Source organism: Dicentrarchus labrax, unplaced genomic scaffold, assembly GCF_905237075.1.
Source record: "Dicentrarchus labrax unplaced genomic scaffold, dlabrax2021, whole genome shotgun sequence".
NCBI lineage: Eukaryota > Metazoa > Chordata > Actinopteri > Moronidae > Dicentrarchus > Dicentrarchus labrax.
Window position 1 is genome coordinate 26,207,829 of NW_026136714.1, and position 23,661 is coordinate 26,231,489.

Below are 23,661 nucleotides of genomic sequence, written 5' to 3' on the forward strand. Positions count from 1 at the left end.
ATTTGCATGTGGTTATAAAGAAGAAAAAACTACTTTTAGCAGTCGTGATGGGCTCTCTAACAACTGGAAAATGGTATACGGTGTTAGTAATGGTAAAACATTGTGACTGTAGTTTGGCTTGTTCTGGAGACTAAGCAGCATAAATCCTCAAACTGATGCAACCACTAATGTAAGTGGTTGCTTTTTCATGTACCCCAGGTTTTGATCTGGGAAAAGCTGCATTTCCTATGTATCTTGGGCATGGAATAACCTGCAAAAAGATCTAATGTGTTTGAATGGTTTCTGTTTTGTTGTGGATTGTTTTGTGTGTCATGTTGTATATGTATTTTAATATGATGTGATTTTGTATAGCTGGTACATTGGCCAGGTCTCTCTTGAGATTTTTGATCTTAATGGGACTTCTTTGTAAAATAAATACACAATGTTGCTGTCCATTTTTTTCGATTTCTCTGACGTCTTGCTTTTTAAGCACTTATGTTATGAATTCATATGTGCCTTTATCTTTGCTATAATTACACCAAATGTATCTGGTTATAATTTATTTTTGACTGGGAGGAGCTCCAAACTCAATGTAGCATGTGTTGATGTGAGAGCCCCTCCTCGTTCATTTCTTCTGTGCTCCCTACTATAAATTCCTTTTGCCCTTCCCCTTTCCTTTTTTTGTACAATTCCCCTGTGGGAGAGGAGCTGGATCGGGCAGTAGAACTGATATGGAGGTTGTGTATCTCTATTTGTTTATTGGAATAAACAGAGGTCAGCCATAAAAAGATCCTGGTGTCACAGCATCTTCTTTATCACACCAACACAATGCAGAGGCATCTGATTTACTAAGACAGCAGCTCATTACACAGTCAGCTCCGGGACTGGATCTGATACTGATCAATCTCAAACGCACACTGTAAATTCTCCCTTAAATACATATACAGCTGCAAACACCTGGAAACATCTGGCTCTCAATCTTTACCTGTCAACGAAGACAAACAGAGCAGAGCCAGTTATGTAATTGGCTGATGTTTTGGTTTGAGCCAAGTGTGAACCTATCATGACGTCACCCATTGGTTTGTGGAGTACCGCTTTGAAGCCTCGAGTTTGGCGTTATGGTCGTCACCATGACAGTTGAGCGGCTCTCATTGGCTGTACAGTTTTGACTCATCCGGGGGAATGGCGGCTCGCCTGGTCACACACAATCTCGTATTACAGATAAACAGTACACTGGCTAGTTTGAGTTTTGTGCGGTGCTCTGGACAGACTCACTGAGAATGACTTGTCAATCAAAATAAATACAATAATAAATAAAGTGAGAAGTCGGTTCATTTCTCGTTAACAGTGCATCGTATCAGGTTTAATTACAGCCAGTGGAGCTCCCCCTGCTGGCCTTTACATATAATGCAGGTGTAAGACACTTCGCGTTGGCTTCACTTCACACACCTGGAAGATCTGTCCATTATATACAATGTCAAATCTGAATTAAAGAGATCACATGACTGACTCCACCCTGAAGCTAAAATGTTGAAGTAAAATAAAAATGACCTGCAATCTACACTGTAAGTTTATTACATTTTGGACACACACACACACACACCCGACCTATTGCCCAGAGCTAACCGTTTCCAAACAAAACATAATTAGATTAGAGTGAAACCCAGTTTCCTTGATGAGCCCTTGGCAACATATGATCTCGGATTTTACATTATTTTGTAGTGTTGTTAAAGAAAAACCCCAATAAAATAAAAGCCAATGAGACTCAATGCAGACATTTTTTTTCCATCCCACATGATTCTATTTATTTTATGATTACACCCTTCAGTGTACTTGCCATGTTATATCCTTCTCCAGCAGTAAACTGGTTCAACACGGACTACATCAAATTAGTAAGCATGAGGCTCTCAAGATGTAATTTCCTATTGACTGTCCACAGGAGGAACAGAGACCATGAAGGAGAAAAATACAGAAAATTTACAGATGATGACACCAAAACCAGACAAGACACAAACGGGTAACAGCCTCACCAGTTGGCAGCTGGTCATACTGGAAACCAGTTGGGCTCCCTGGCAGCACAGGATGAATCCAGCCAGATTAAGGAGCACACACACCACAGACAGCAGGACAAACACATTGACCTGGAGATGGAGGGATGGGGGGATAGGGGGGATGAAAGAAGGAAGGGAAGATGGATTATTGTGGTTTGAACACTTGTGTCTAACCCTGTGGACATATTCTGTAAAAATATTTGACAAATGTGATGTAATCAAATGGCAAGAGACAAAACGGTTACAGTAAGCTGAAATGTAGCACGTGGCAAACAAGAGATGAGATGAGAGAAATTAGAGTCCATCTGAGATCACAAGTTGAGAAGTTGTTCTTCTGACTTTGGTGCGTTCATGAGCTGTATTTTATTTGTCAAAGTGTTTAAAGAGTGAAGATTCATGTTGCTATCCAAGTATATAGAGACAAATAATCAGTATTATTATTAGTATTATTTTCAATAAGTGAAAAAAAGTTCCTCAGGTTCCTCCTAGTGCTTCTAATGACATCTGCAAGAATCCACTGAAAGAAAACAACCAATCAGAGCCGAGAAAGACACCCACCACTTTTGACTGGTGGCTTGAGGATAACTGATTGCTGAGTCTCATTCCCAGTGTCAGTATTTGACGGCCTGAGACTCAACAACCAAGTATCCCGGAGTGGTGGGTGTCATTCCTGGCTCTGACTGGTTTTTTTTGTTCAGCTATCTGTCTCATGTACTACTGTACCACAATTACATGTGAGCAAAACATTTAAATGCAATACGCAAACTAATACATTTATTATCAACAACTTCTGTCCAAAAATGTTTTAGCAAAAACAAGCTCACGAAAGCTCAGAAAATCTAGCATGTGTCCTTTTGTTACTTAAAATAATCTGTTCATTAATCTATAACAAATGAATGAATTTGTCCACAGTGGAACAGAAAATATATTATTAACTATATAAATGGAGGATATACACCACAATCTGAAACACAAGACACCATTTAGCCATACATTACTCTGAGTTTTCCCTGTGTTTAGATACATGTGCACACACAAAAACATTAATATACAATATCTTGATACTCTTGGAATCCAAAGTATTTACACCCATCCAGTTTAAGCTTGATTTTTGGGGGATACAATGGGTGAATAGGGTTAGGATTTTGAAATGATTGGCAGGACGGAGCTCCCCTTTGTGGAAATTCAAAAATAAATCTGGAAACTAATACAAGACTGTACGTCAGCGAGCTACACAGCTTTTCATGTCACTCATGAGGATATTCACAATTATCCACATAATGCTAATTTACCACGATATACTTATCCAAGTGGTATTTATTACGATATGTGTATGTGCTCTGTGTATCAATAATCTTGAGTATCTCAATCGATTTGTGTTTAAACCACCAACTTAGTTTTCTAAACAAACTGAAGGCTGTGTTGATGGATATTACAGGGACTGTGATAAAAAAAAGGAAACTCAGATTTAATGCAAATGAGGCTGTGTTCTTATGACAGTTTTTTTAAATTGCAAACCTCACCTTGCTTATAGTACAGTATCTTATTGCTAATACACAGCCATACAGCATACATTATGTGTCACAGATTATCAGACTTTCAGTCTTTCTAGCTATGATTAAGTTCATCCCGTGTGTCAGATTGTATATGGGAGTGGATTTGGGCTACACGTGCGAGCCTGAGAACCCTTGTTTTGGTTGTGTCAAGTCCAAAATATGATTAGTAGATGAAACCATTAGGTTCCACTTCTGATAGTTCTGATTTCCTGGTAGGTCAGCCTGTTTATTTTGTGCTGCTGCTTTTTCACCCAACTCACTAATAAATCCATACTACTGTTACTGAGGCTCATGGTTGTGTAACAGTGATTACTTTAGGTCTGATAGTCAAGAAAGTTTTTAATAGAATCTGCAGATAATCATTTCCCACGACCCACTGAGCTCTACAGGCCATGGTGAGTAAGCCAACTTATCTCTCCTCTTTACTAGGGAAAAGGAAATAAACTTCGGCTCACTGCTGATATTCTGGGAGCAACATAAAAGAAACTCCCATTCCAACATCCTACGACACTGCTGAGACAGTGTGAGACTCCATGTAATCAATAATCTAATCAATCTCTCACACATCCAGCTTTGGCATCATACACAACCATTGGCCAGCAAACACTGTCTGATGTCTGGTAGCAGCGAGCTCTCTGTGCTCTAAATCTTTCATTACATCCTGGCTTAAAAAGGAAACTCCAAAGGACCCACACAACGCAGTCCATATTAGATTTCTTTAGCACTGTCAATACAATTCACTCATTCCTCCAAGACTTTTGCTCAAAGAACTGTCTACATCAGGGCTATTCAATTAATTTGGAATTGGGGCCAGTTCATGAAACTGAGGCAAAATAAGGGCCCGGAAAATAGTAATTATGGTAACAAATAAAGAAATTACAACTACATACTGAAGGAATCAATATATTCTATTTTGTAAATGCAGAAGAACATATAATAATAATAATAATAATAATAATAATACTACATTTTATTTGTTGGCGCCTTTCACAACACCCAAGGTCACCTTACAGGTAAAAAATAGAAAAACAACTGCAGAAATAGGCATAAAATACACAGCACAGTAAATACATATAAAATTACAAAGAAAATACAGTGTAGCTAAATAAATGAATGCAGAGAGTAAAACAGTTGGGGGCCAGAGTATTTATAGCAAGGAAGACTTTTTAAAAAGGTGTGTTTTGAGTTGAGACTTGAAAGTGTCAATGGAGTCCAGAGAGCGGATGTGTAGTGGAAGTGAGTTCCAGAGTCTAGGTGCAGAGCAGCTAAAAGCCCAAGCACCCATTGAGGTAAGTGAGAAGGAAGGGGTGGAAAGCAGGGCGGTAGATGAGGAACAGAGTGAACGGGATGGGATATATGGCTGTAGCATACTGGAGAGATATGGGGGGGCCTGGTTATGGAGAGCTTTGAATGTTAACAGTAGGAGTATTGTATCCGTTGTTGGACAGGGAGCCAGTGGAGGTGAATGAGCACTGGTGTGATGTGAGCCGAGGACTTGGTACGTGTTATGATTCTGGCAGCGGTGTTCTGGATGGTTTGTAGAGGGTGGATACGTTTTTGTGGTAGACCAATGAGGAGGGAGTTACAATAGTCCAGGCGAGACGTGACCAGGGCATTTATGAGGACTTCAGTGGAGTGCTAGGTGAGGGAGGGGCGAAGTCTGGAGATGTTGCAGAGATGGAAAAAGGATGTACGTGAGATGTTGTTGATGTGGGATGTGAGTGAGAGAGTACTGTCCAAGATGACGCCAAGACTTTTAACTTCAGTTGAAGTGGGGACCAGACAGCCATCGATGAGAATACTGAGGGGATGGGATTTGGAGAGTGATGATTTGGATCCGATGAGAAGATCTTCACTTTTATAACGTTTGGTTATCTAACATAACCGCAGTTCTTAGAATAATATGAGCGAGGTGTCTCGCTATGGGATGCAGCCTCCTGCAGCCCTAATAGAAGCATTTATCTCAATCCGCCAATCTTGATTGGCCGGTGAAGGTATTCATCTGCGCCGCACCCAGTAGTCCCACCTACTATATATAGTGTGCGCAGATAACACTCACGCAATTCAATAAGCAAACCTCTTCTCACCGCCCAGCAAGAAGGGTTGTCTGGCGAGACACCCTCTATTATTCTAAGAACTGCGGTTATGTTAGATAACCAAACGTTTTTTTATATTCTCGTCCCTATGGGATATGGTAGCTCCCATTGCCAGACAGCATATCGAACAAGTACCAAAGTCCAGGGGAGGCGATGTTAGGACCGAGGACCAACTCGCTGCTGAACAAATGTCCTGAACAGACACTCACCTAAATAAAGCCCAGGATGCGGCCATCCCGCGGGTAGAGTGTGCACGCAAACCCGCCGGCGGCTGCAGACCCCTGCTCGTATACGCCAAAGCTATAGCCTCCACCACCCAGTGGGCGAGGCGCTGCTTTGTGACCGGCTGTCCCTTTAGGGGTTCAGCCCAGGAGACGAAGAGTTGATCGCTCCTCCTGATGCTCTGTGTCCTGTCCATATAAGAGCGCACAGCTCGAACCGGACACAGCATGTGCGCTCGCTGCTCACCGGAAGAAGTGGTGAACGCTGCGAGCTCAATCGGGGAACATGACCCCACCACCTTAGGTACAAAGACCGGGTTGGGCCTCAGAACCATACGTGTATTCCCCGGGGAGAACTGACTGCACGCAGGGCTCACAGAGAGCGCATGGATATCACTCACTCGCTTTGCGGAGGCGAGAGCCAGTAACAGCACTGTCTTAAGGGACAGGTGTTTGAGACTCACTCCCAGCAATGGCTCAAATGGGGGGCCTTTAAGCCCCTCCAGAACCACCGCTAAATCCCACGGAGGCATCAGTGGTCTAGAGACAGGGAGAAGCCTGCGCGCGCCCCTCATAAACCGGCACACCAAAGGGTGTTGGCCCGCTGTTTTGTCCCCGAATCCTATATGGCAAGCCGCTATAGCTGCCAGATAAACCTTAACCGTGGAAAAGGCTTTTCCTTTATCAATCAAGTCCTGTAAAAACGACAGTATCGTTGGCACAGAACACTGAAAAAGGATATGGCTCCGTTCGAGACACCACCGCTCAAACACCCCCCACTTAGAGTCGTACAGAGACCTACTGGAGGGAGCCCTGGCGTTGGCCCAGCAGCCCAGCAGTGGTCAAATTGAGCCACTCACGGGCCAGGCGAACAGTTGCAGTCGCTCCGGGTGCGAGTAGAACACCGCCCCCCCCCCTGCGAGAGCAAATCCCTGCGCACCGGCAGTTGCCAAGGCTGGGCACACAGCATCTGATATATCTCCGCCAGCCAGTGCAGCGCTGGCCAGTGTGGAGCTATCAGGATCAGCCTGTGATTGTGCCCCCTCACTCTGGCGAGAGTGGGGGGTATCAGGGCCAGTGCGGGAAACGCGTAGAGCAGCTCATGCGGCCAAGCGTGCGCTAGTGCGTCTACGCCAAGGGGAGCGTCCAGAGTGCGCAGAGAGAAGAACAGCTGGCACTGAGCGTTTTCTCTGGATGCGAACAGATCTATCCGGGCGCGGCTGAAGCGCGCCCATATCTGCTACATGACCTGCGGGTGCAGCATCCATTCCCCGTACATCGGTGCGCCCCTGGACAGCAGGTCGGCACCTATGTTCAGGGTCCCCGGGACGTGAGTCGCTCCAGAGGATCAGTTTGCGTGCCAGAGTGTGCAACACACGAGAGCGCAAACCCCCTTGACGGTTTATATACGCTACTGTCGTTGTGTTGTCCGTCCTCACCAGGACTTGGCAGCCCAAGAGGAACGGGAGGAAGTGTTTAGGGACAAACACGCCGAGAGCTCGAGAAAGTTTATGTGAAGACGTTGAAGAGCCTGGCTCCAGCGTCCCCTCACAGACCTGCCCATTGTAAATGCCACCCCAGCCGGATAGGCTGGCGTCTGTGGTGACCACTTTTCTGAACGAGACAGTGCCCATGGACACCCCCTGAGTCAGGAAAGACGGGGCCCGCCAGTGGCGCAGGGCCGCCATGCAATCCGCCGTGACCGTTATCCACCGTGCGCCATGACGCACGGGATCCAGCAGAGTGAAGCGACCCAGTGCTGAAATTCCCGCATGTGAAGGCGGCCGAGGCGGGTCACGAGGATGGCTGAAGCCATCAGACCCAGCAGCCGAAGACACAGTCTGAACTGGACGCACCTGTGTCGCCGGAAATGAGCGAGGCAAGCCCTGAAAGTTTTCACTATCTCCTCCGAGAGGCGAGCTGTGAATGGCACGGAGCGCAGGGATAACCCCAGAAAGGATATCTCCTGCGTCGGAGAGAGTTGGCTCTTCTCTGTATTTATCACAAAACCCAGATCTATTAGGTGTCTCGTGACAATGTGCGTGTGAACCCTGGCCTCCTGTTCTGACTGCGCCAACAGGAGCCAGTTGTCCAAATACGTGGCCAGCCGTATGCCCCGGCGTCTGAGCGGGGCGACAGCGGCCTCTGCACACCGTATGAAAACCCTTGGGCTGAGAGACAGGCCGAATGGGAGAACACGCTATTCGTAGCACACCCCCAGAAAGGCGAATCGGAGATATTGCCTGTGAGGGCGGTAAATGGGAATGTGGAAATACGCGTCTTTCAGATCCACGGACGAAAACCAATCGTTCGGTCTTACTAGACGCAGCAGTGCCGCATGTGTCAGCATCCTGAACTTGTATTTCCGCAGAAATTTTTTCAGAGCCCGCAGGTCCAGAATAGGGCGGGATTCCTCTTCCCCCTGTTTGGGAACGAGAAAATACCTGGAGTAAAAACCTGACAGACTCTGTTCGGGAGATACGACAGAGATTGCTCCTTTTTCTAACAGAGAGAGGATTTCTTCCTGTAAGACTCGAGCTGATTCTCCCTGTGCTTGTGACTGTATTACGCCGGAGAAACGGGGAGGTACAGCGGCGAATTGGAGCCTGTATCCCCGAGAAACCGTGCGTAACACCCACGGAGAAGCTGCGGTTGCTTTCCAGCTTTCCCGCTTGAGAGACAGCGGAGACGCATATTGCAGCCTCTGCTCTATCACAGGAGGTCCCGACAGCGGTGCTGTGGCGCCCTCCTGCGGTAGTGCGGGAAAACCAACCCCTGCAGTGCCCGTTTCTGCTCCCGGGAATGGTGATGCTCTGGCCACACTGCTTATAGACGGGGTATTTTTGTTCATTTTGGCTTTTTTTTGATCTGCCCCATCGGCTCGTGGCCTGGCTGTGACAGATTTCTTTTATTTTCACATGTTTGGGGACACGTGTGTATGTGTGTGCTTGTTGACATTTTGCTCGGGGCGCAACAGCGCAAACCTCCGAGGCGATGTCTCTCCTCTCGCGGACCAGCTCTGGAGTGGGCAGCGGGCTAGGACGCACATGAACAAGCCAAAACAGTGGGCCTGCGTAACGGGGAACGGCAGGATGCTCCACCCGGGGAGAGGAAGGCTGTCAGGCCGCTCTTTTTCTTCCTCGCCTGGGGACTGAGGCCATGGGGGGGGGCGGGGGGGGGGGTTCCGCAGCTGGCTCCGGGCTCCTTCTCGGCGGGAGGGGCGGGCCGGGCTGTTCGGGATCTTGAAATGGGCGGCTGGGAAGCAGCTTGAGCGAACGATTTGCACTGCACTGAGGTGAAGGCGTGAGAGGAGACCCTGGGCTTCCATCGCCTCCGGGAAGCGCGCCCGGGATGGGACTCCTGTTGCTGTACGGGCAGTTACTCCAAGTTTTGGACAGCTCAGCCAGCAACTCGGGGGAAGACAGGAAGAAGCTGTTTCACCGCACTACGGGCCAGGGGAGCCGCTTGCCTTCGTAGCGGGACCGGGTGGGCTCCGCTACTGCAACCAGCCAGGGGACCTCCAGCTTCTCTGCCGCACGTTTACACGTGTGGAGCAGGTCCACTTGGAGGGAGGGAGCTGGAGAGCTCACCCCACTTTCCTCCCTGTTGGTAGGCTTCAACAGCTTCGGCTTTTCAGCCGGGGCTGGGGCCACGAAGGTGTCATCTTCCTCCTCGTCCTCTGATATGAGGAACGAGGTGTCATCGTCATCCTCTGCGAGGCCGATTTCCAGCACGTCTTCCTCGGGAAACGGGGGAGCTCGGAACTGCTCGCACTGGGCGTCCCAGTCGTAGCCAGTCTCCGAACTTCCCCAGGCATGTCCTCGTCTTCCTCCGCGGCTGCGCCTTGGTCAGCAGTGGGGAGAAACGGGTCACGGGCAGCGAGGCTAACTTGGCGGGCTAGCCTGCGTCTGAGGCTCTTGACCATGAACATTTTGCAGTGTCCACAGGACCCGGGAATTTCGAGGGCTAACCTGGCGTGGTCAACCCCCAGGCAGGTACTGCACACCGGGTGGGTGTCCTTCTCCGAGATTTTATTCCCACAGCGACAGAGCCGACAGTCTCCTCTGGTGTGAGGATCTTTAGCGGTCGCCATCTCGCCGACAAGCTGGAGTGCTAGCGGAGAAAAGGGTCGTGGCTAGTTGATGTGCTAGCGTGGGGTCGGGAGGAGTAGCTGGTGTGCTAGCTTAGCTCGACCGACTCGAGCGTCCGTGGTGGGGAGCCGAGAGAAATTCCGCCGTGGAGGGGCCGGAAAAGAATACTTACTGGTCCGGTCTGATGTGAACGGACAAGGCAGAAGCCAGAGCACAACACTAGCGTCCGGTGACGGAAGCTAGCAAGATCCGTCTAGTGAACAGTTAAGCTAGCGAAAGCTCTGACGTGAGATAAGCTCTCAGGTGAGAAGAGGTTTTGAATTGCGCCAGTGTTATCTGCGCACACTATATATAGTAGGTGGGACTACTGGGTGCGGCGCAGATGAACACCTTCACCGGCCAATCAAGATTGGCGGATTGAGATAAATGCTTCTATCAGGGCTGCAGGAGGCTGCATCCCATAGCGAGACACCGAGTGAATATTATGAAGAAGAACTGTACCAACACAACTTTACAGCTCGTTATCCTCAATTGACTATGAGGAGATAAATTTCAGTGTTACAAGTAAAGAGGGAAATAATTCTCAGAAACATCAAACTGTCCCCCTTCTCCACTGGCTAAAAACAGAAATGCAGCTAAATGGTAACTGAATACAACTCACACTTTTTTCCCTTCTAAAAAGAATAAAATAGACTGCCCCATAAATCCACACATGGACTACTACTGTACCTCACTTCCATTTTGAACATAAATCAGACACCTTAACAATCAGTCTAGGTCAGCCATATCACAGATATTTAAGACTGCACTCATTTGAGAGACAGGCAACATCAAATGTATCTCCACCAACAAAAATAAAACCAAAGTGCATAGTATGGTACAGAATAGAATTAAAACAACATAACAGTGCATGGTATTTTATCAAGGCAATGTATTTCAAATTGCACTACTCAGTTTAGGTGAGCCATATCAGTTCTTTAGAATTTCATTAATTTAACTAACAAACAACTTCAATTCCAAGTGCACCAACAAAAATAAAACCAAACTGCATAGTGTGGTACAGAATAGAATTAAAACAACATAACAGTGCATGGCACTTTATCAAGGCAAAACATTTCAAACTGCATTCAACAATAATACCACATCAAGAAACATCAAGTGCATACTATATAATATATATATATATATATATATATATATATATATATATATATATATATATATATATATATGTGTGTGTGTGTGTGTGTGTGTGTGTCTATGTTGTTAGGCCTGTCACGATAACAAATTTTGCTGGACGATAAATTGTCCCAGAAATTATCGCGATAAACGATAATATTGTCGTTCCGATACCATTTTCATCTAATATAATGATAATGGCATGATAATGCAGGTACACCTTTTCAAAGATCAATAAACTTTTATTTCTAAACAATATGTAACACTGGAACTGGAAGACATTTTAAATATCCACAAGGAATGAACAAAATAAATAAAATGGACTCTCAGTCTCTGTTAACAAAAAATGCACTGGAATAAAAACCAAACACAAACGAAAACAATAAATAACATGGACTCTCAGTCTCTGTTAACAAAAAATTCACGCTGTTGTACAGTTGTGGAATTGTTGCTTGTGACACGTATGTTCTCCCAGGCAATTCGTACTGGTTGTCAAATGTTTGCATCATTTGCCAAAATGCCGGCTTTTCGACGATACTAAAGGGCAGCATCTCTTTAGCAATGAAGCGAACTACACTGTCTGTGAGTGCGCACCATTTTGCACTGTCCTGTTTGTACTTTGTTTGTCGACTAAACGCCCCAGTGATTGTGTACTGTCGAGAAGCCGGAGACGGCCCAACTGTGGTAGTTTTTTTCCCAGCTGGGAAAACTGCATCGGATGGTTGTGTTTGAGGTGCATATGCATGTTTGTCGTGTTGCCACTTTTAATACATACTTTTTTTTCCACAAATGCGACATACCGACTCGTTCAGGTTTGGTGGTTCACCTCGGTCATTCGGTCTAAATCCGAAGTGTTCCCACACTGCACCTGTAGCGTTTGGCTTTGACACTAAATCCATCTTTTCCTCCAACTCTCAACTAGCGTTTTCTCTCGTTATACTCCTCATGCGGCCCTATGCTGTACTCTGTGGTAGGCTACACCAGGAGTCCCGCCTCCCCACACAGAGATTGACAAGTGACTGACACAAGGGTTCACTCCTCGTTATGCTAAGGAACCAAGAGGGGTCACCTTTGCACCGGAGTGCTCATCCAGTCTCTTTGGTAGAGAGAGAGACGAGGAAAACAAACAAGCATGCAAATGGAAATTATCACGGCCGAAAAAATTATCGAGCTCATTTTATTTATCCTGCGATTAATTGATTTATCGCATATCGCGACAGGCCTATATGTTGTCAGGGCAATGCGCAAGTAGTGTTGCAGATGCTGGTCAGTGAGGGATATGCGATTGTGAGTTTTAATGGAATTCATGTGTGAGAATGACGACTCAAAAGTGTATGTTGAGCCAAACATTGTCAGAAGAAAAAGTGCAAGACCCCTTGAATGTGGAAATTTCTCTCGGCTGACTTCATGGATCCAGAATTTTTCAAAACCTGCCTGCTGCAATGACTGTCGCAAGTCATCTGACGACTGAATGTCATTGAGTTCCAGTTGTAAAGACCCCTTATCCAATGATGATACCAGCTCCTTCCCTCTCAATGCAAAGTCTGCCTCAACATTCACACAGAAAGGGATCCTTCACAAATCTCATCACTTCACTGTAGATGCTGAAATCCTCAAACCTAGTGGCAAAGTTGTTTTTCAATGAGTCAATAAATCCTGACATCACCTCGGTAATTTGATATCCTCAATGTGGGGAAGTGGAGCATCTTGCCAGCCAGGACAAAGATCAGCTTTTCTCCACAAGTTCTGCGACTGTTTTATCTCTGCCCTGAAACTCCATGTCGAGTTGGTTCAAATGATGGAAAATGTCGCTCAAAAAGCAAACAGCGGCATTAAACTCATCATTTTCCATCAGAGACAGAAACTTGCCAGCTTTTTTCAATTTTGAAGACCGGAGAAACACCAGAATCTCCTCTCTTAGTTCACAAAAACGTTTCAAAGCGTTTACTTTGCTAAGCCATCTAATGTCATTGTGAATGAGCAAATCTTTATATTCAGCAGACATGTCGGTCAACAGCTTGCAGAAAAGGCGGTGCTGTAAACTGGAGGTACAACGGATGAAGTTTATAATTGCCATGATCCATGGTCTCTTAACTCACCACTGAGCTTGGCACACAGGAGGCTTTGGTGGATGAGGCAATGTAGAGATCTCACCTGCGGAGCCGCAGCTGCCATCCTCCCGGTGAGCCCCTGATCCCTGCCCGCCATCGAGGGCGCACCATCCGTCACCAGCATGTTGACGCGCGCCAAATCCAAGTTGTTCTCCTCAAAGAATTAAGCTATTTTGGTGAAGAGAATCTCACAGGTAGTGTGCCCCTCCATGGGAATTAGTCCAAGCAGATCCTCACGAAAACATTCCCCATCAAAAAAATCACACATAGGAGGCACAGCTGTGCAACATCACTGTTATCAGTCGACTCATCCACGGCCAGAGACATCACCTCGGCCTTCCTCAGCTTGTCCAAAAGTGTCTCGAATACGTCCGATGCAAGGGACTCGACTCTCCTCATATTTGACGTGTCAGAAATTGGAATTTGCTTGATCGAATCAATAATGTTTTTTCGGGTTTTCTCATCTGTTACCACCTCCTCAATAGATGCCATCATACACTCCTTGACTGTCTCTGAGTCTGTAAATGGCTTTTTCTTTTTGCCCAATATCCATGCCACTCGTAACGATGCTGCAGTTGCTCTCTCTTGATCCGTACAGGCCCGAAACAAAATGCGACGTCTTTGCTCATAACAAGATGTAAGCCCTGTTATCTTCTGCCTCCGAGCATCAGAGCCCGGTGGGAAAGTAGCATCAAAGTTAGCATGCGTTGTCTTGAAATGCCTTCTCAAATTACACTCTTTGCACACGGCGAGGCACTCATTGCAGATTAAGCACACAGGATTCGCATCAATGTCAATAAACGCGTATTTCTCTGTCCATTCATTGTTGAACTGCCTGTTCTCTGAGTCAACTTTTCTTTTTTTTAAGGTAGAGAGAGACATTTTCTTGTTAACCAAACTTCGTGCTTGGCTTGAAAGAAAGTCAGAGCGGTCAGAGCACAGCACTAGAGCGCGAATGGGCGATTTGGATTGGTCATGTGTGGTCCCCCAAAATATACGTCCGGCCGAAACAGGTAGATATTTCAACGTGTTTTGCCACCATGGCTTAAAGGGGTGCATACCGCCTCTTACTGCGCTGTATGAGACTACCCATATGTAATAACTACACTTCACTCCAAGGGCCGGTACAAAAAAAAAAAAATCCCTGGGGCCGCCAATTGAATAGCCCGGGTCTATATGATGGAATCATTTTTAAAAAAACAAGAGAGAACACTTTACTTTACTCAGCTTTCACAAAATACTTTCACAAAAATCCCCAGCCCCTTTCTGACAGCTGAATTGGGGGACTGTGTTTGACAATTTCTGTAACTTTACTGAAACCGGCAAATAGACGAGCCCGCCCAATTTACGCTGTGATTGGCCCTGTGTGCGGAGCCGAGAAAATACACATGTGCAGCTGAGTGCAACACTATGAATGCCTTTGAGTCTGAAACTGTGGATTGTTATCCTAATTTGTACGATTGTCCCATCCAGTCCCTCTCTGTAACAACGATACATTGAAGTGTGGCTGTTTGGAACAGCTAAAAACACTTTTTCCTTCAGATGTAGTTGATGACATGTATAAGTTACAAAATTCCAGTCCTCAGTCAGAATGAAATCAAACCTTTTTGATAATATTTTGATACTATACTAGCCATTCGATGTATTTATACCCGGTAATTATCTCCCTATAAAGTAGGTTTTATTATAAATGGCAGGGTCTGCCACTACCACACTTAAATTGCCTTCACACAGAGGTATTGACAGGAAGCAATGCAGCCTGTAATCCATAGTTACTGTTTGTAATTTGATCTGGTTGATATCAGCCTCACTGTTTACTGTTCACTCTCAGCTGTTACTGCTAATGCTAACACATTACCTACTGCTGCTTCATATTAAAAGACTGGTAACTGGTCAACAATGGGTTGGCTTTTATTGTGAAACCCTCACAGGAAATACAAAGTATTTGTCACTATGAACAGTGGTACTCAGAAATTGGAAATGTCCTGCATTTCTGTACAGCAGACCAGTTTTACATATTGCGGGGAGTAATGGAAAAGTGAGAAGCAGCCACAGTGAGCTGTTAGATGAGGACATGTCTAACTCTTCAGAAACATTAAATTCCTTTTCCTGTGTTTGTTTGGATGAACTGGAGACAGATATACCAGCTACTCTAATGCTGGATTTCTGACAATGTGGTGTAGTACCAAATAGGGTTGAGCAGTATGTTCAAATCTTAGGATATATTCGCTCAGGTTCTCACTGAACGAGTCTGTTGTTGAGCAGCAGCTTACACTCATTGTCCAGAGACAGACCGAAAATGGTCGGAAAAAACACAATAGCCAATATAGTCATCCAATCGCCCAACCCTTGTATCAAACCCCACTTGCTGCTGTGATTTCATTCTTGCTGGAACAAGTTCATGTTTAATGAATTATACAAAAAAAACAACAACTGTATTTGCTATCTTCATTTTCTTCTACAATTTCATTGCAAAAAAAACAAACTAAATAATAATCATCCCAACATGCATTGCAATTTTTTAGAAAAGCTGCCAGTGAAATCAACCATTTTAGGCTACGAGAATCCCCCCCAATAAAACTGTATTCTGCTCCTGGCTTGGTTGAATCTGATGTCTTGTTAGCCAGTGTGGGCTGGGTGTAATGTTATGCAAGACACAATAATAAAGTTTAACTCAAAGTTTAATTCTTGGAATGTCACAAGAAAATACTTCAGTACCAAGTAGAGGCCAACATTATGAAAACATTATGGTGCTTGTTTTTCTACAGTACAGTACTCGTGAAATTTCTGGTATCATGACATGCCTAATTCATTCTGCCTAAAGGAGTGCTGATCAGTGCTCTCCCACTCTAAATAATCCAACTTTGTTCCTTTTAGTATTGGATTATAATTTAACAGCAACACAACATTATAATCAATCACTGCTTTGTAGAAGGAGCCAAAGCCATGTCCCTTACCAACAGCAGCATGGGTCTTCTCCATGTTGTGAGGCCAACGATGCCTGACAGAATGACCTGGTAACACAAGCAGAAAAGTAACAGAACTAGTAAACAGAACTATACAAACGGATACACATGCACATACGTAACAAAATGATAGCATTATTACAGTTCACCCATTTAATGCCTTTTTGTACCTCTGTGCATCTTATTGCGGCATATGAACACTTTGTAATAAATGGTTATGATAGGTTATGTTATAAAAACATCATATTGCAATTATTTTGACAGATATTGCGATATTATTCACGATTAGTGGGAATGATAATTGCATCACAAATTTTATTTTAACCAATTCTTTTTTTATCCTGCTGTAGAAGATGGGCAATAAATCTGCTGTCCAACCTTGTGGAGCCAGAACAGAAGAATCTGAGTGAGACGAGCAACCACAGGGTCCTCTAGAACCAGAGTTTTGAACTGAATGAAAGCAGCTGCAGGTAAGTGAAGAGAAGTAGGGTGGGAAAACTAAGGTATTTTGAATATCCTGTGGGAAGGTTGAACATCCAGGCAGGAGATGACAAATGTCTCGAACATCTCCTGGTAAGCAAAGAGCAAATCCTCCTGATGTTGTAAAAGAGGAATCGACAGGGTCAGCCAGACAAGCAGCAACGTGTGCCAACACTTAAGTGTCAGATGGGGGAAGTGACAAGAATAGCTGAGTGTCACTGGCAGAGCAGGGGTAGGAGAAGCCATCCAAGTGTATGACAGCATGAATCATGCTTGTGAGGGAGAAGAGGAGAAGGCCCAGAAAGGAGCCCTTTAGAACTCCTGTAGTCAGACACGATCCGACTCGTCAGGTAGAATGCAAACAGAGAGAGTGCAGAGCCTGAGACAGCCAGTCCTTTAAGGGAGGAGAGGAGGATCTGGTGGTTCACTGTGTCAAATGAGGACAGAGGAGAGGGAGTTCACTCTAGTAACATGGAATGCTTCTGTCACCACCAGATTGGAGGGGGTCTAGGAGGTTGTTTTGTGAGAAGTAAGCAGAGAGTTGGTTAATAACGGCACGTACTAGTGTCTTCAAAAGAAAGGGATACAGGTCTGCAGTTTTTGAAGTCTGAGGAGTCCAATGTTGGTTCTAGAAGGGCGTGACATTGGTAGATCCTTTGAGGAGTAGGAAAATGCCCCCATTATATTAAAAATCAACAGAAGACAATCTGACTTCTAAATGGTAAACTAAACATTACAGATGTTTTTTGTAATGTTTTACACTTTCAAAATTAAAAAAAGGAAAAGGTTTGGGAACCCTGTCAGTTGGTACTTTGTGACTCCTCCTCAGGGAACTATAACTGCTTACAAACACTTGCAGTAGCCAGCTAAGAGTCTTTCAACTCTTGCTTTAGGAATTTTTCCACATTCTTCCGGACAGAACACCTCTAGCTCAGAAATATTCTTCAGCCTCCACAGATTTTCATTAATACTCGAGTCTGGGAACTGTGGTGGCCATTCTGAAACCTTCATCCGTCTTTCCTGGAGGTACTTTATGGTAGATTTTGAGGTATTGTTTGGATCGCTTCCTAGCTTAATTACCAAACCACTCTTCAACTTCAATGTGTGCACTGACCTTCAAACATTAGCCTCTAGAATTTCTTGATATTTGAAATCCATTTTCCTTCCTGTGCCCCCAGCTGCCACACAACCATTTCTCACCAGGTTACGACCCATTCTATTTGACATATGTCTTGGTCTCCTCTTATCTTCTCTGATAATGTGTCTGACGGTGGAAATAGCCCATTTGAAACATTGAGAGAGTTTTTGTAGCCTTCTCGTTGGTGGTGAAAGTGAACTATCTTGATTCTGACATCTTTGGACAACTGGTTAGAGGAACCCATGGTCGTTAACAGCAGCCACTGCAGCCGGATACTTTAGAAGGCATAGAGTTACTTCAGAATAAATAGTTCAGGAATGATATTGACCTGACTTATTAAAGCCCTAACAAGTAAACCACCAAAGTAATCACTGTCATTAAAAGTAACAGAATAATGCAAAGGGTTCCCAAATTATTGCATAGGTTTTTAGTGAAAATTAGTTAATTCATGTTCACCATTAAATCTTTTTACATGATGTGTAAGATGAATATCTTTCTTTTGGACTTTGGACAAAACAAGCAATGTGAAGACATCCCCTTGCTTGGCCTCTGGGTGATAGGTATTTTCCATTTTCTCACATAATAAAGTAATTAATGTTAAATTAATGATTGAAAAAAGTAAGTCCAATATTCATTCTCCTCTATGTTTGTGAATACTACAGACATATTTCACAGTCATTTGATTGTTTATTAAAAAAAAAACCACAACAACTTAGATTATCACAAGTTACCAGCCTTCAAAAACCCATATGGCTCGACCCGCAGTTTCTACGCTCCCGAGTGATTATCTCGACCCGCAGTAGCTTTTTCTTACGATAGTACATAAAACATAAATTTAGCCTCCACTACAACAAATGTACAGTGTGGCAGGTATGAAATGCTACAGTCCACCAACTGCCAATCACTGTCATACTGTTACAACACAACGCACACTGTCCTGTGTAACACATGGTTGGAGAAACAGGAATGCTTCAGCAGGGACTGGAGAGCTGGAGTGGACGGTGATAGGCTTTAGGCTTTAATAGCTTTGAATTGATGGAGATATGTAATACAAGCAGAGTGGGGATTCTCTGCAGGAGATAAGGGAATTTAATCTTCTCCAAAGGTGGGAGCAGCAGTGGAATGAGATGTTGTGTCAGTACACAGCCAACACTCACTTCAAACAAGAATTCCTCATTTACCATGGATGTGATTTAATGCCTTATTATTCAACTACAGAACAGAACATGTTTTGAACTGTTAATGATGACAGTAACAAGGATGTTCAGCCAGATAAATGCAGGGAAATGAGCTCTGTCTGCTGTATTACCGGGGTGTCCAGGATGTGTTTAGCCGAGCTTTGCACATAGACTGGAAGCCAGGGGAAAATGTACGCCTAGCTCCATCAAATGTGAAATCATGAACATTTGTCTTGGATTTCGATCTTGCTTAACGTGTAAAAACAAAAATGGGAAAAAAGCAATACTGATTTAATGAGGCGTTAGCAATGGTAAAGGAAAATCATCACTCTAGCACAGCTTTAAATCCAGGGGTCACCAGCATGGTGCCCGCAGGCACCAGGTCGCCCCCAAGGACCACATGAGTAGCCCGCAGGCCTTCTCTAAAAATGAAAATTTAATATTGATATTATCTGTTTCCCACCTTGTTAAGTCATTGTTGATAATTATTATGAGAAATCATTAACGTAATCAGTGTCTTCACATAGATGAGTATCATTAATCATTAATAATATATAACTAAAGGCAAAATGAGCAAATGTGTTATTTCAGAAGAGTGTATCAAACTGGTAGCCCTTCGTATGACTCAGTACCCGTGAAGTAGCTCTTAGTTTCAAAAAGGTTGGTGACCCCTGCTTTAGATAACCATTGCATCCAGCACATCTTCGAGTCCAGAGTCAGTTGAGACAAGTCCAAGTCAAGTACCAAGTCTTCATAAGTCATTTGCAAGTCAATGTGCAAGACTGTAAAGTCTCTGAATGATGACACAACATTTGCATTTGAAGAAGTCATGTTTCAAGTCTCATTAAAGAAAATCTCAAGTCAGTCGAGACAAGTCCAAGCCTAGTATTGTCAAAGCAAGTCTAAGTCACGTCACAAGTCTTTGTTAGCAACTCTAACCTCTAAATGAAACGACATTTGAACAGTTTGCTTTCAAAGTTATGTTAATGTTTATCTTTTCTCAAATAAGTGAGACCAAGTCCCTCTAAAGCATTGGTCTGGGAATTAAAAACAGACAATGTCAACAAGCTGACGGTTCATTCAAATCATCTGTGTCACTTATCTGGCAGTCAAACTGAAAGTGAGCCCACCCACAGTGAATAACCCATAATGCCAAAAACAGTGGCTCACAGAGGAGGCAGTCTGCAAACTGTGATCGACACTGGGTAATATGTTATTTACCATTCACCTTTGATTTCTCTGGAAAGCAGACTGATATTCCAGCTGCTGGCGTTCCGTGCCCCCCTTTGGTGAGTACCAAACTTACAGAAGCTCTAAAACCCAGGTTGTAATACACAGTAGTTTTCTGCAGGTTCCATTAAACAGCAGAGCAGAGTCTTTGATGGGATTCTTGTTATTTGCTCCCTCTACAGTGCCATACTATCAAACTACCACAGTAGTTCTCACAATAACGAGCAGGGGAAGCACATAGAGCACTGACAGCCTCATGTCACACTGCATGACAGACAGACAGCACTAATGGCAGCCAGTCAAAGAACCTCCAGCTCATATGCTTGTGATATACAGCAGTTTTCTGTCGTCATTTCCTTTATTAAAAGAAGGTAAACAGCGATAGAAAACACCTCAGGGGCTAATTCCCACCCTGTACTGTTTACAGCCTTCTCCTTTCTGAACTCTTGGGAAGGGTATTCTGAGATCATGTTAGAGGCACACCACTGTCATAAAACATGCAATGCCATGCACACTGATGACATCGAAGCCCGTGGCTAAACTTACCGAGGAGCCAGCCCAGAAGGGACAGGAGTTTCGGATGGGGGGCGAGTTGCTGAGGGACAGAGCTCCGAAGGACAGCGCCACCATGGAGCCGCCGAGCAGCAGCTGCAACAAGCCCAGCGAGAGCAGCGGCCGCCCGGGCAGCAGCAGCCGAGAGCCACCGCCGGCGATCCGGGAAGAGGCGGACAAGCCACGGGGTCGGTTTCGGAAAGGCGGCTCTGTGAGCTGCGAAGCCCCGGCGACCGGACAGCAAGACCCCGGCAGCACCACCGGGAGCGACATCTCGACAGAATGCAGGGGGAAATCTCGGAGCTCGACTTTGTGTCGTTTTCACGGACTCAAGGGTGGATCCTCGCCGAGCTGCGTGGAGCTGCTCGGTGCCCCTGCCATGATGGTGTCCAGTTTTAAATAACACGCTCGCTGAACGGCAGCCTGGATTGACTTTCACATATTTTGGCAGCGGGTTGAGAAAAGTCAGGACGGGGGAGGGGCAGAGTGGGCCATGTGTAGTGTGCATGTAAACAGGACAAATCCACCAGCCTGAAATAAAGCGCACTCTGGAGGCGTTACACTGTCACACACACACGTGGGTTCAATAGTGTTAGTTCGTCCACGCGAGGCGGAGTGATCCCCGGGCCCGTGTGCAAACCCCCCCCATCACTACAGCCAATGTCTGCGTTCATACATTATCCCCAAAACATGTGAAAAGCTCTCTCATTAGCAGACATTCATTACACTTCATGGATCTCATTATAATGTATTCATCTGGTCTAATAATTGTACATTTCTATCAATATTGTGTTCCAGCTGCTTGAATCTTTGTTTTCATGTTTTTCTCTTTTTATAGAATTATTTTATTCATAAAGGGGAGGCAATCTCATAAGCCATTATTGACCTCTCTCTATATATAGCCTATATAGATCAAGTGACCACAGCGTTATATAGAAACACTTACTGGTCTCAAACTGGCTGGCAAACTTCTTGAAACAGGATTTCCTAAACTCAAATAAGACACTAAAAGATACCTGTCATTTGACTGTTCTGTTTTCTCTATCTTTGATGTTGACACCTGTGTACACCAGTGAAGAACACAAAAGTATGGCGACCATTTTACATTTGCTTTTATTTATATTTTTTTATTAGTAGTGATTTTTGTTTATTTCTGACATATAAAGTAAGGCAGCATCTTGTGGGACTTCCCTTTGGTACTACCCACCATATTGCTTTAAAGAGTTGAATTAAAGATACAGGACCCTGTTTCTGTTTGTTATAAAGCTGTTCAATGAACTGGCCAATTACAGGAGGATAAAATATTTCAAATGAATGAACTCCTTAACCCAGTCTAATTAAAGTACACTTATAATGGTGCTGTCCTACAGAGATGATTGACAGGGTCATTCTACAATCAGTGTATCCTGGCACACTGCATGGCCAGGCAAATACATGAAAGTGCACATACTGAACAATCCTTTGTATTATGTAGATATTATACAAAGAGGAGAAATGTGATAACTTTACAAAATTGGAAAATTCTGCCTGACAGGAGGATAAAGTGTGCAGTGCCTTCAATATGGACTTCCTGACCTGTAGCCTGTTCCAACCTCTCACTGATACCTGCAGCAGCACAGCCCTACCAACACAGGACCTTCTGATGAAACAGTTGCTTGTTCTAAAAAAAAGCCTGAAGGAAGAGAGAGAAAAGGTATTACAAAGTAAATGAGTTTCATGATCTGCCACCTCTGTGGTTAAGCTTTGGCTCGGTTTAGACACATACTTATGTATCACTTATGTATTTGAGGTGTTTGGGCTGAAGGGAGGTTCAAAGGAGGTCCAAAGGAGGCAACAGCAGCATCTAGAAGCAGATTGTAGCTCCACAATGAGAAATATAGAAAGAAATAGTGGGAAAAAACATAGCGGATTTTCCACCATGTTGACTGTATCTATCTGCGCATGAATCATGTATAACCTCCACACATCGTCCCTGGGCTGCACCAGCGGCAGTGATTAATCTTCAGTAATGCATGTTGCTGTTGAAGATCATGTGACCACAGCGTTGACCTGGCTGCGTCCTGAGAGCCTCATGGCAACCATTTACCTCCCATCTCTAAATCTCTGCTGACAACATGCTGCACCTTATCAAACAACACCCAGCTTCAAGGCATCCTGCAGGGAGCTGTTCATACGAATCTCTTCATTTTCATATTTTACTTATTGGCTTTCTTGGCTCAGGAGGCATCATGTGACTTGGAATTTATTTTAGGTGGTGAGGTTTTGGATAACTTTGATATGATACATTTAGAAAAACAACCTTTCTAACTAAAAAACTAACCTAACTTTTTGTAAAAACATCATTTCACAATGTACTCTTTACTCTGGATAATCTAGAATACATTATTATTATACGTTATCTAGAATACAGACACAGGCGAGATGCCACTAAAGAGAAGTGAGAAAGTTTCTTTGTAATACGAGTGGACTGACTCTTCAAGCCTTTAATCAGATACCCATAGCATGAATACCTGTCCTCCACTGACTGCTATTATCCACATACTGATCAACATTTCAGAGAATTCCATCATCACAGTTCTTTGTGCAGTGGAAAACAGAATGCATGCCCCCTGAAATGGCACATTGCCAAAAAAAATGACAGATATTAGTAAAAGCTTGTTGTCATGAGGACAGACAATTCATTGCTTCCTGCAACTTTCCACCCATTTACTTATCAGTAACAGTAACTGTGCAACACTTTCTGGAATCAGAGTGCTAATACATGATTGTCTATATTCAGACCACTTGCATTACCTCCTGTTACTACTGTTTCTACTACTGCTGTTTTCAGAAC

At 44.4% G+C, this 23,661-nt stretch overlaps 1 protein-coding gene across 3 annotated transcripts in view; it reads right to left on the reverse strand.

Moving 5' to 3' along the window:
* The window catches only part of fam189a2 (family with sequence similarity 189 member A2), a 45,480-nt gene extending 24,108 nt beyond the window's left edge, over positions 1–21,372 (reverse strand). For 2 of the 3 annotated variants that reach the window (XM_051422165.1, XM_051422164.1), the window contains exons 1-3: positions 20,823–21,371; positions 16,242–16,298; positions 2,010–2,120 (exon numbers count right to left, since the gene is read on the reverse strand). In XM_051422165.1, coding sequence (XP_051278125.1) covers positions 2,010–2,120; positions 16,242–16,298; positions 20,823–21,101 — 447 coding nt within the window. In that variant the 5' untranslated portion in view covers positions 21,102–21,371. Of the gene's footprint in view, positions 1–2,009; positions 2,121–16,241; positions 16,299–20,822 lie in introns of all 3 variants that reach the window. The other variant, XM_051422166.1, reaches the window with a different exon arrangement.
* Positions 21,373–23,661: the final 2,289 nt, after the last annotated feature.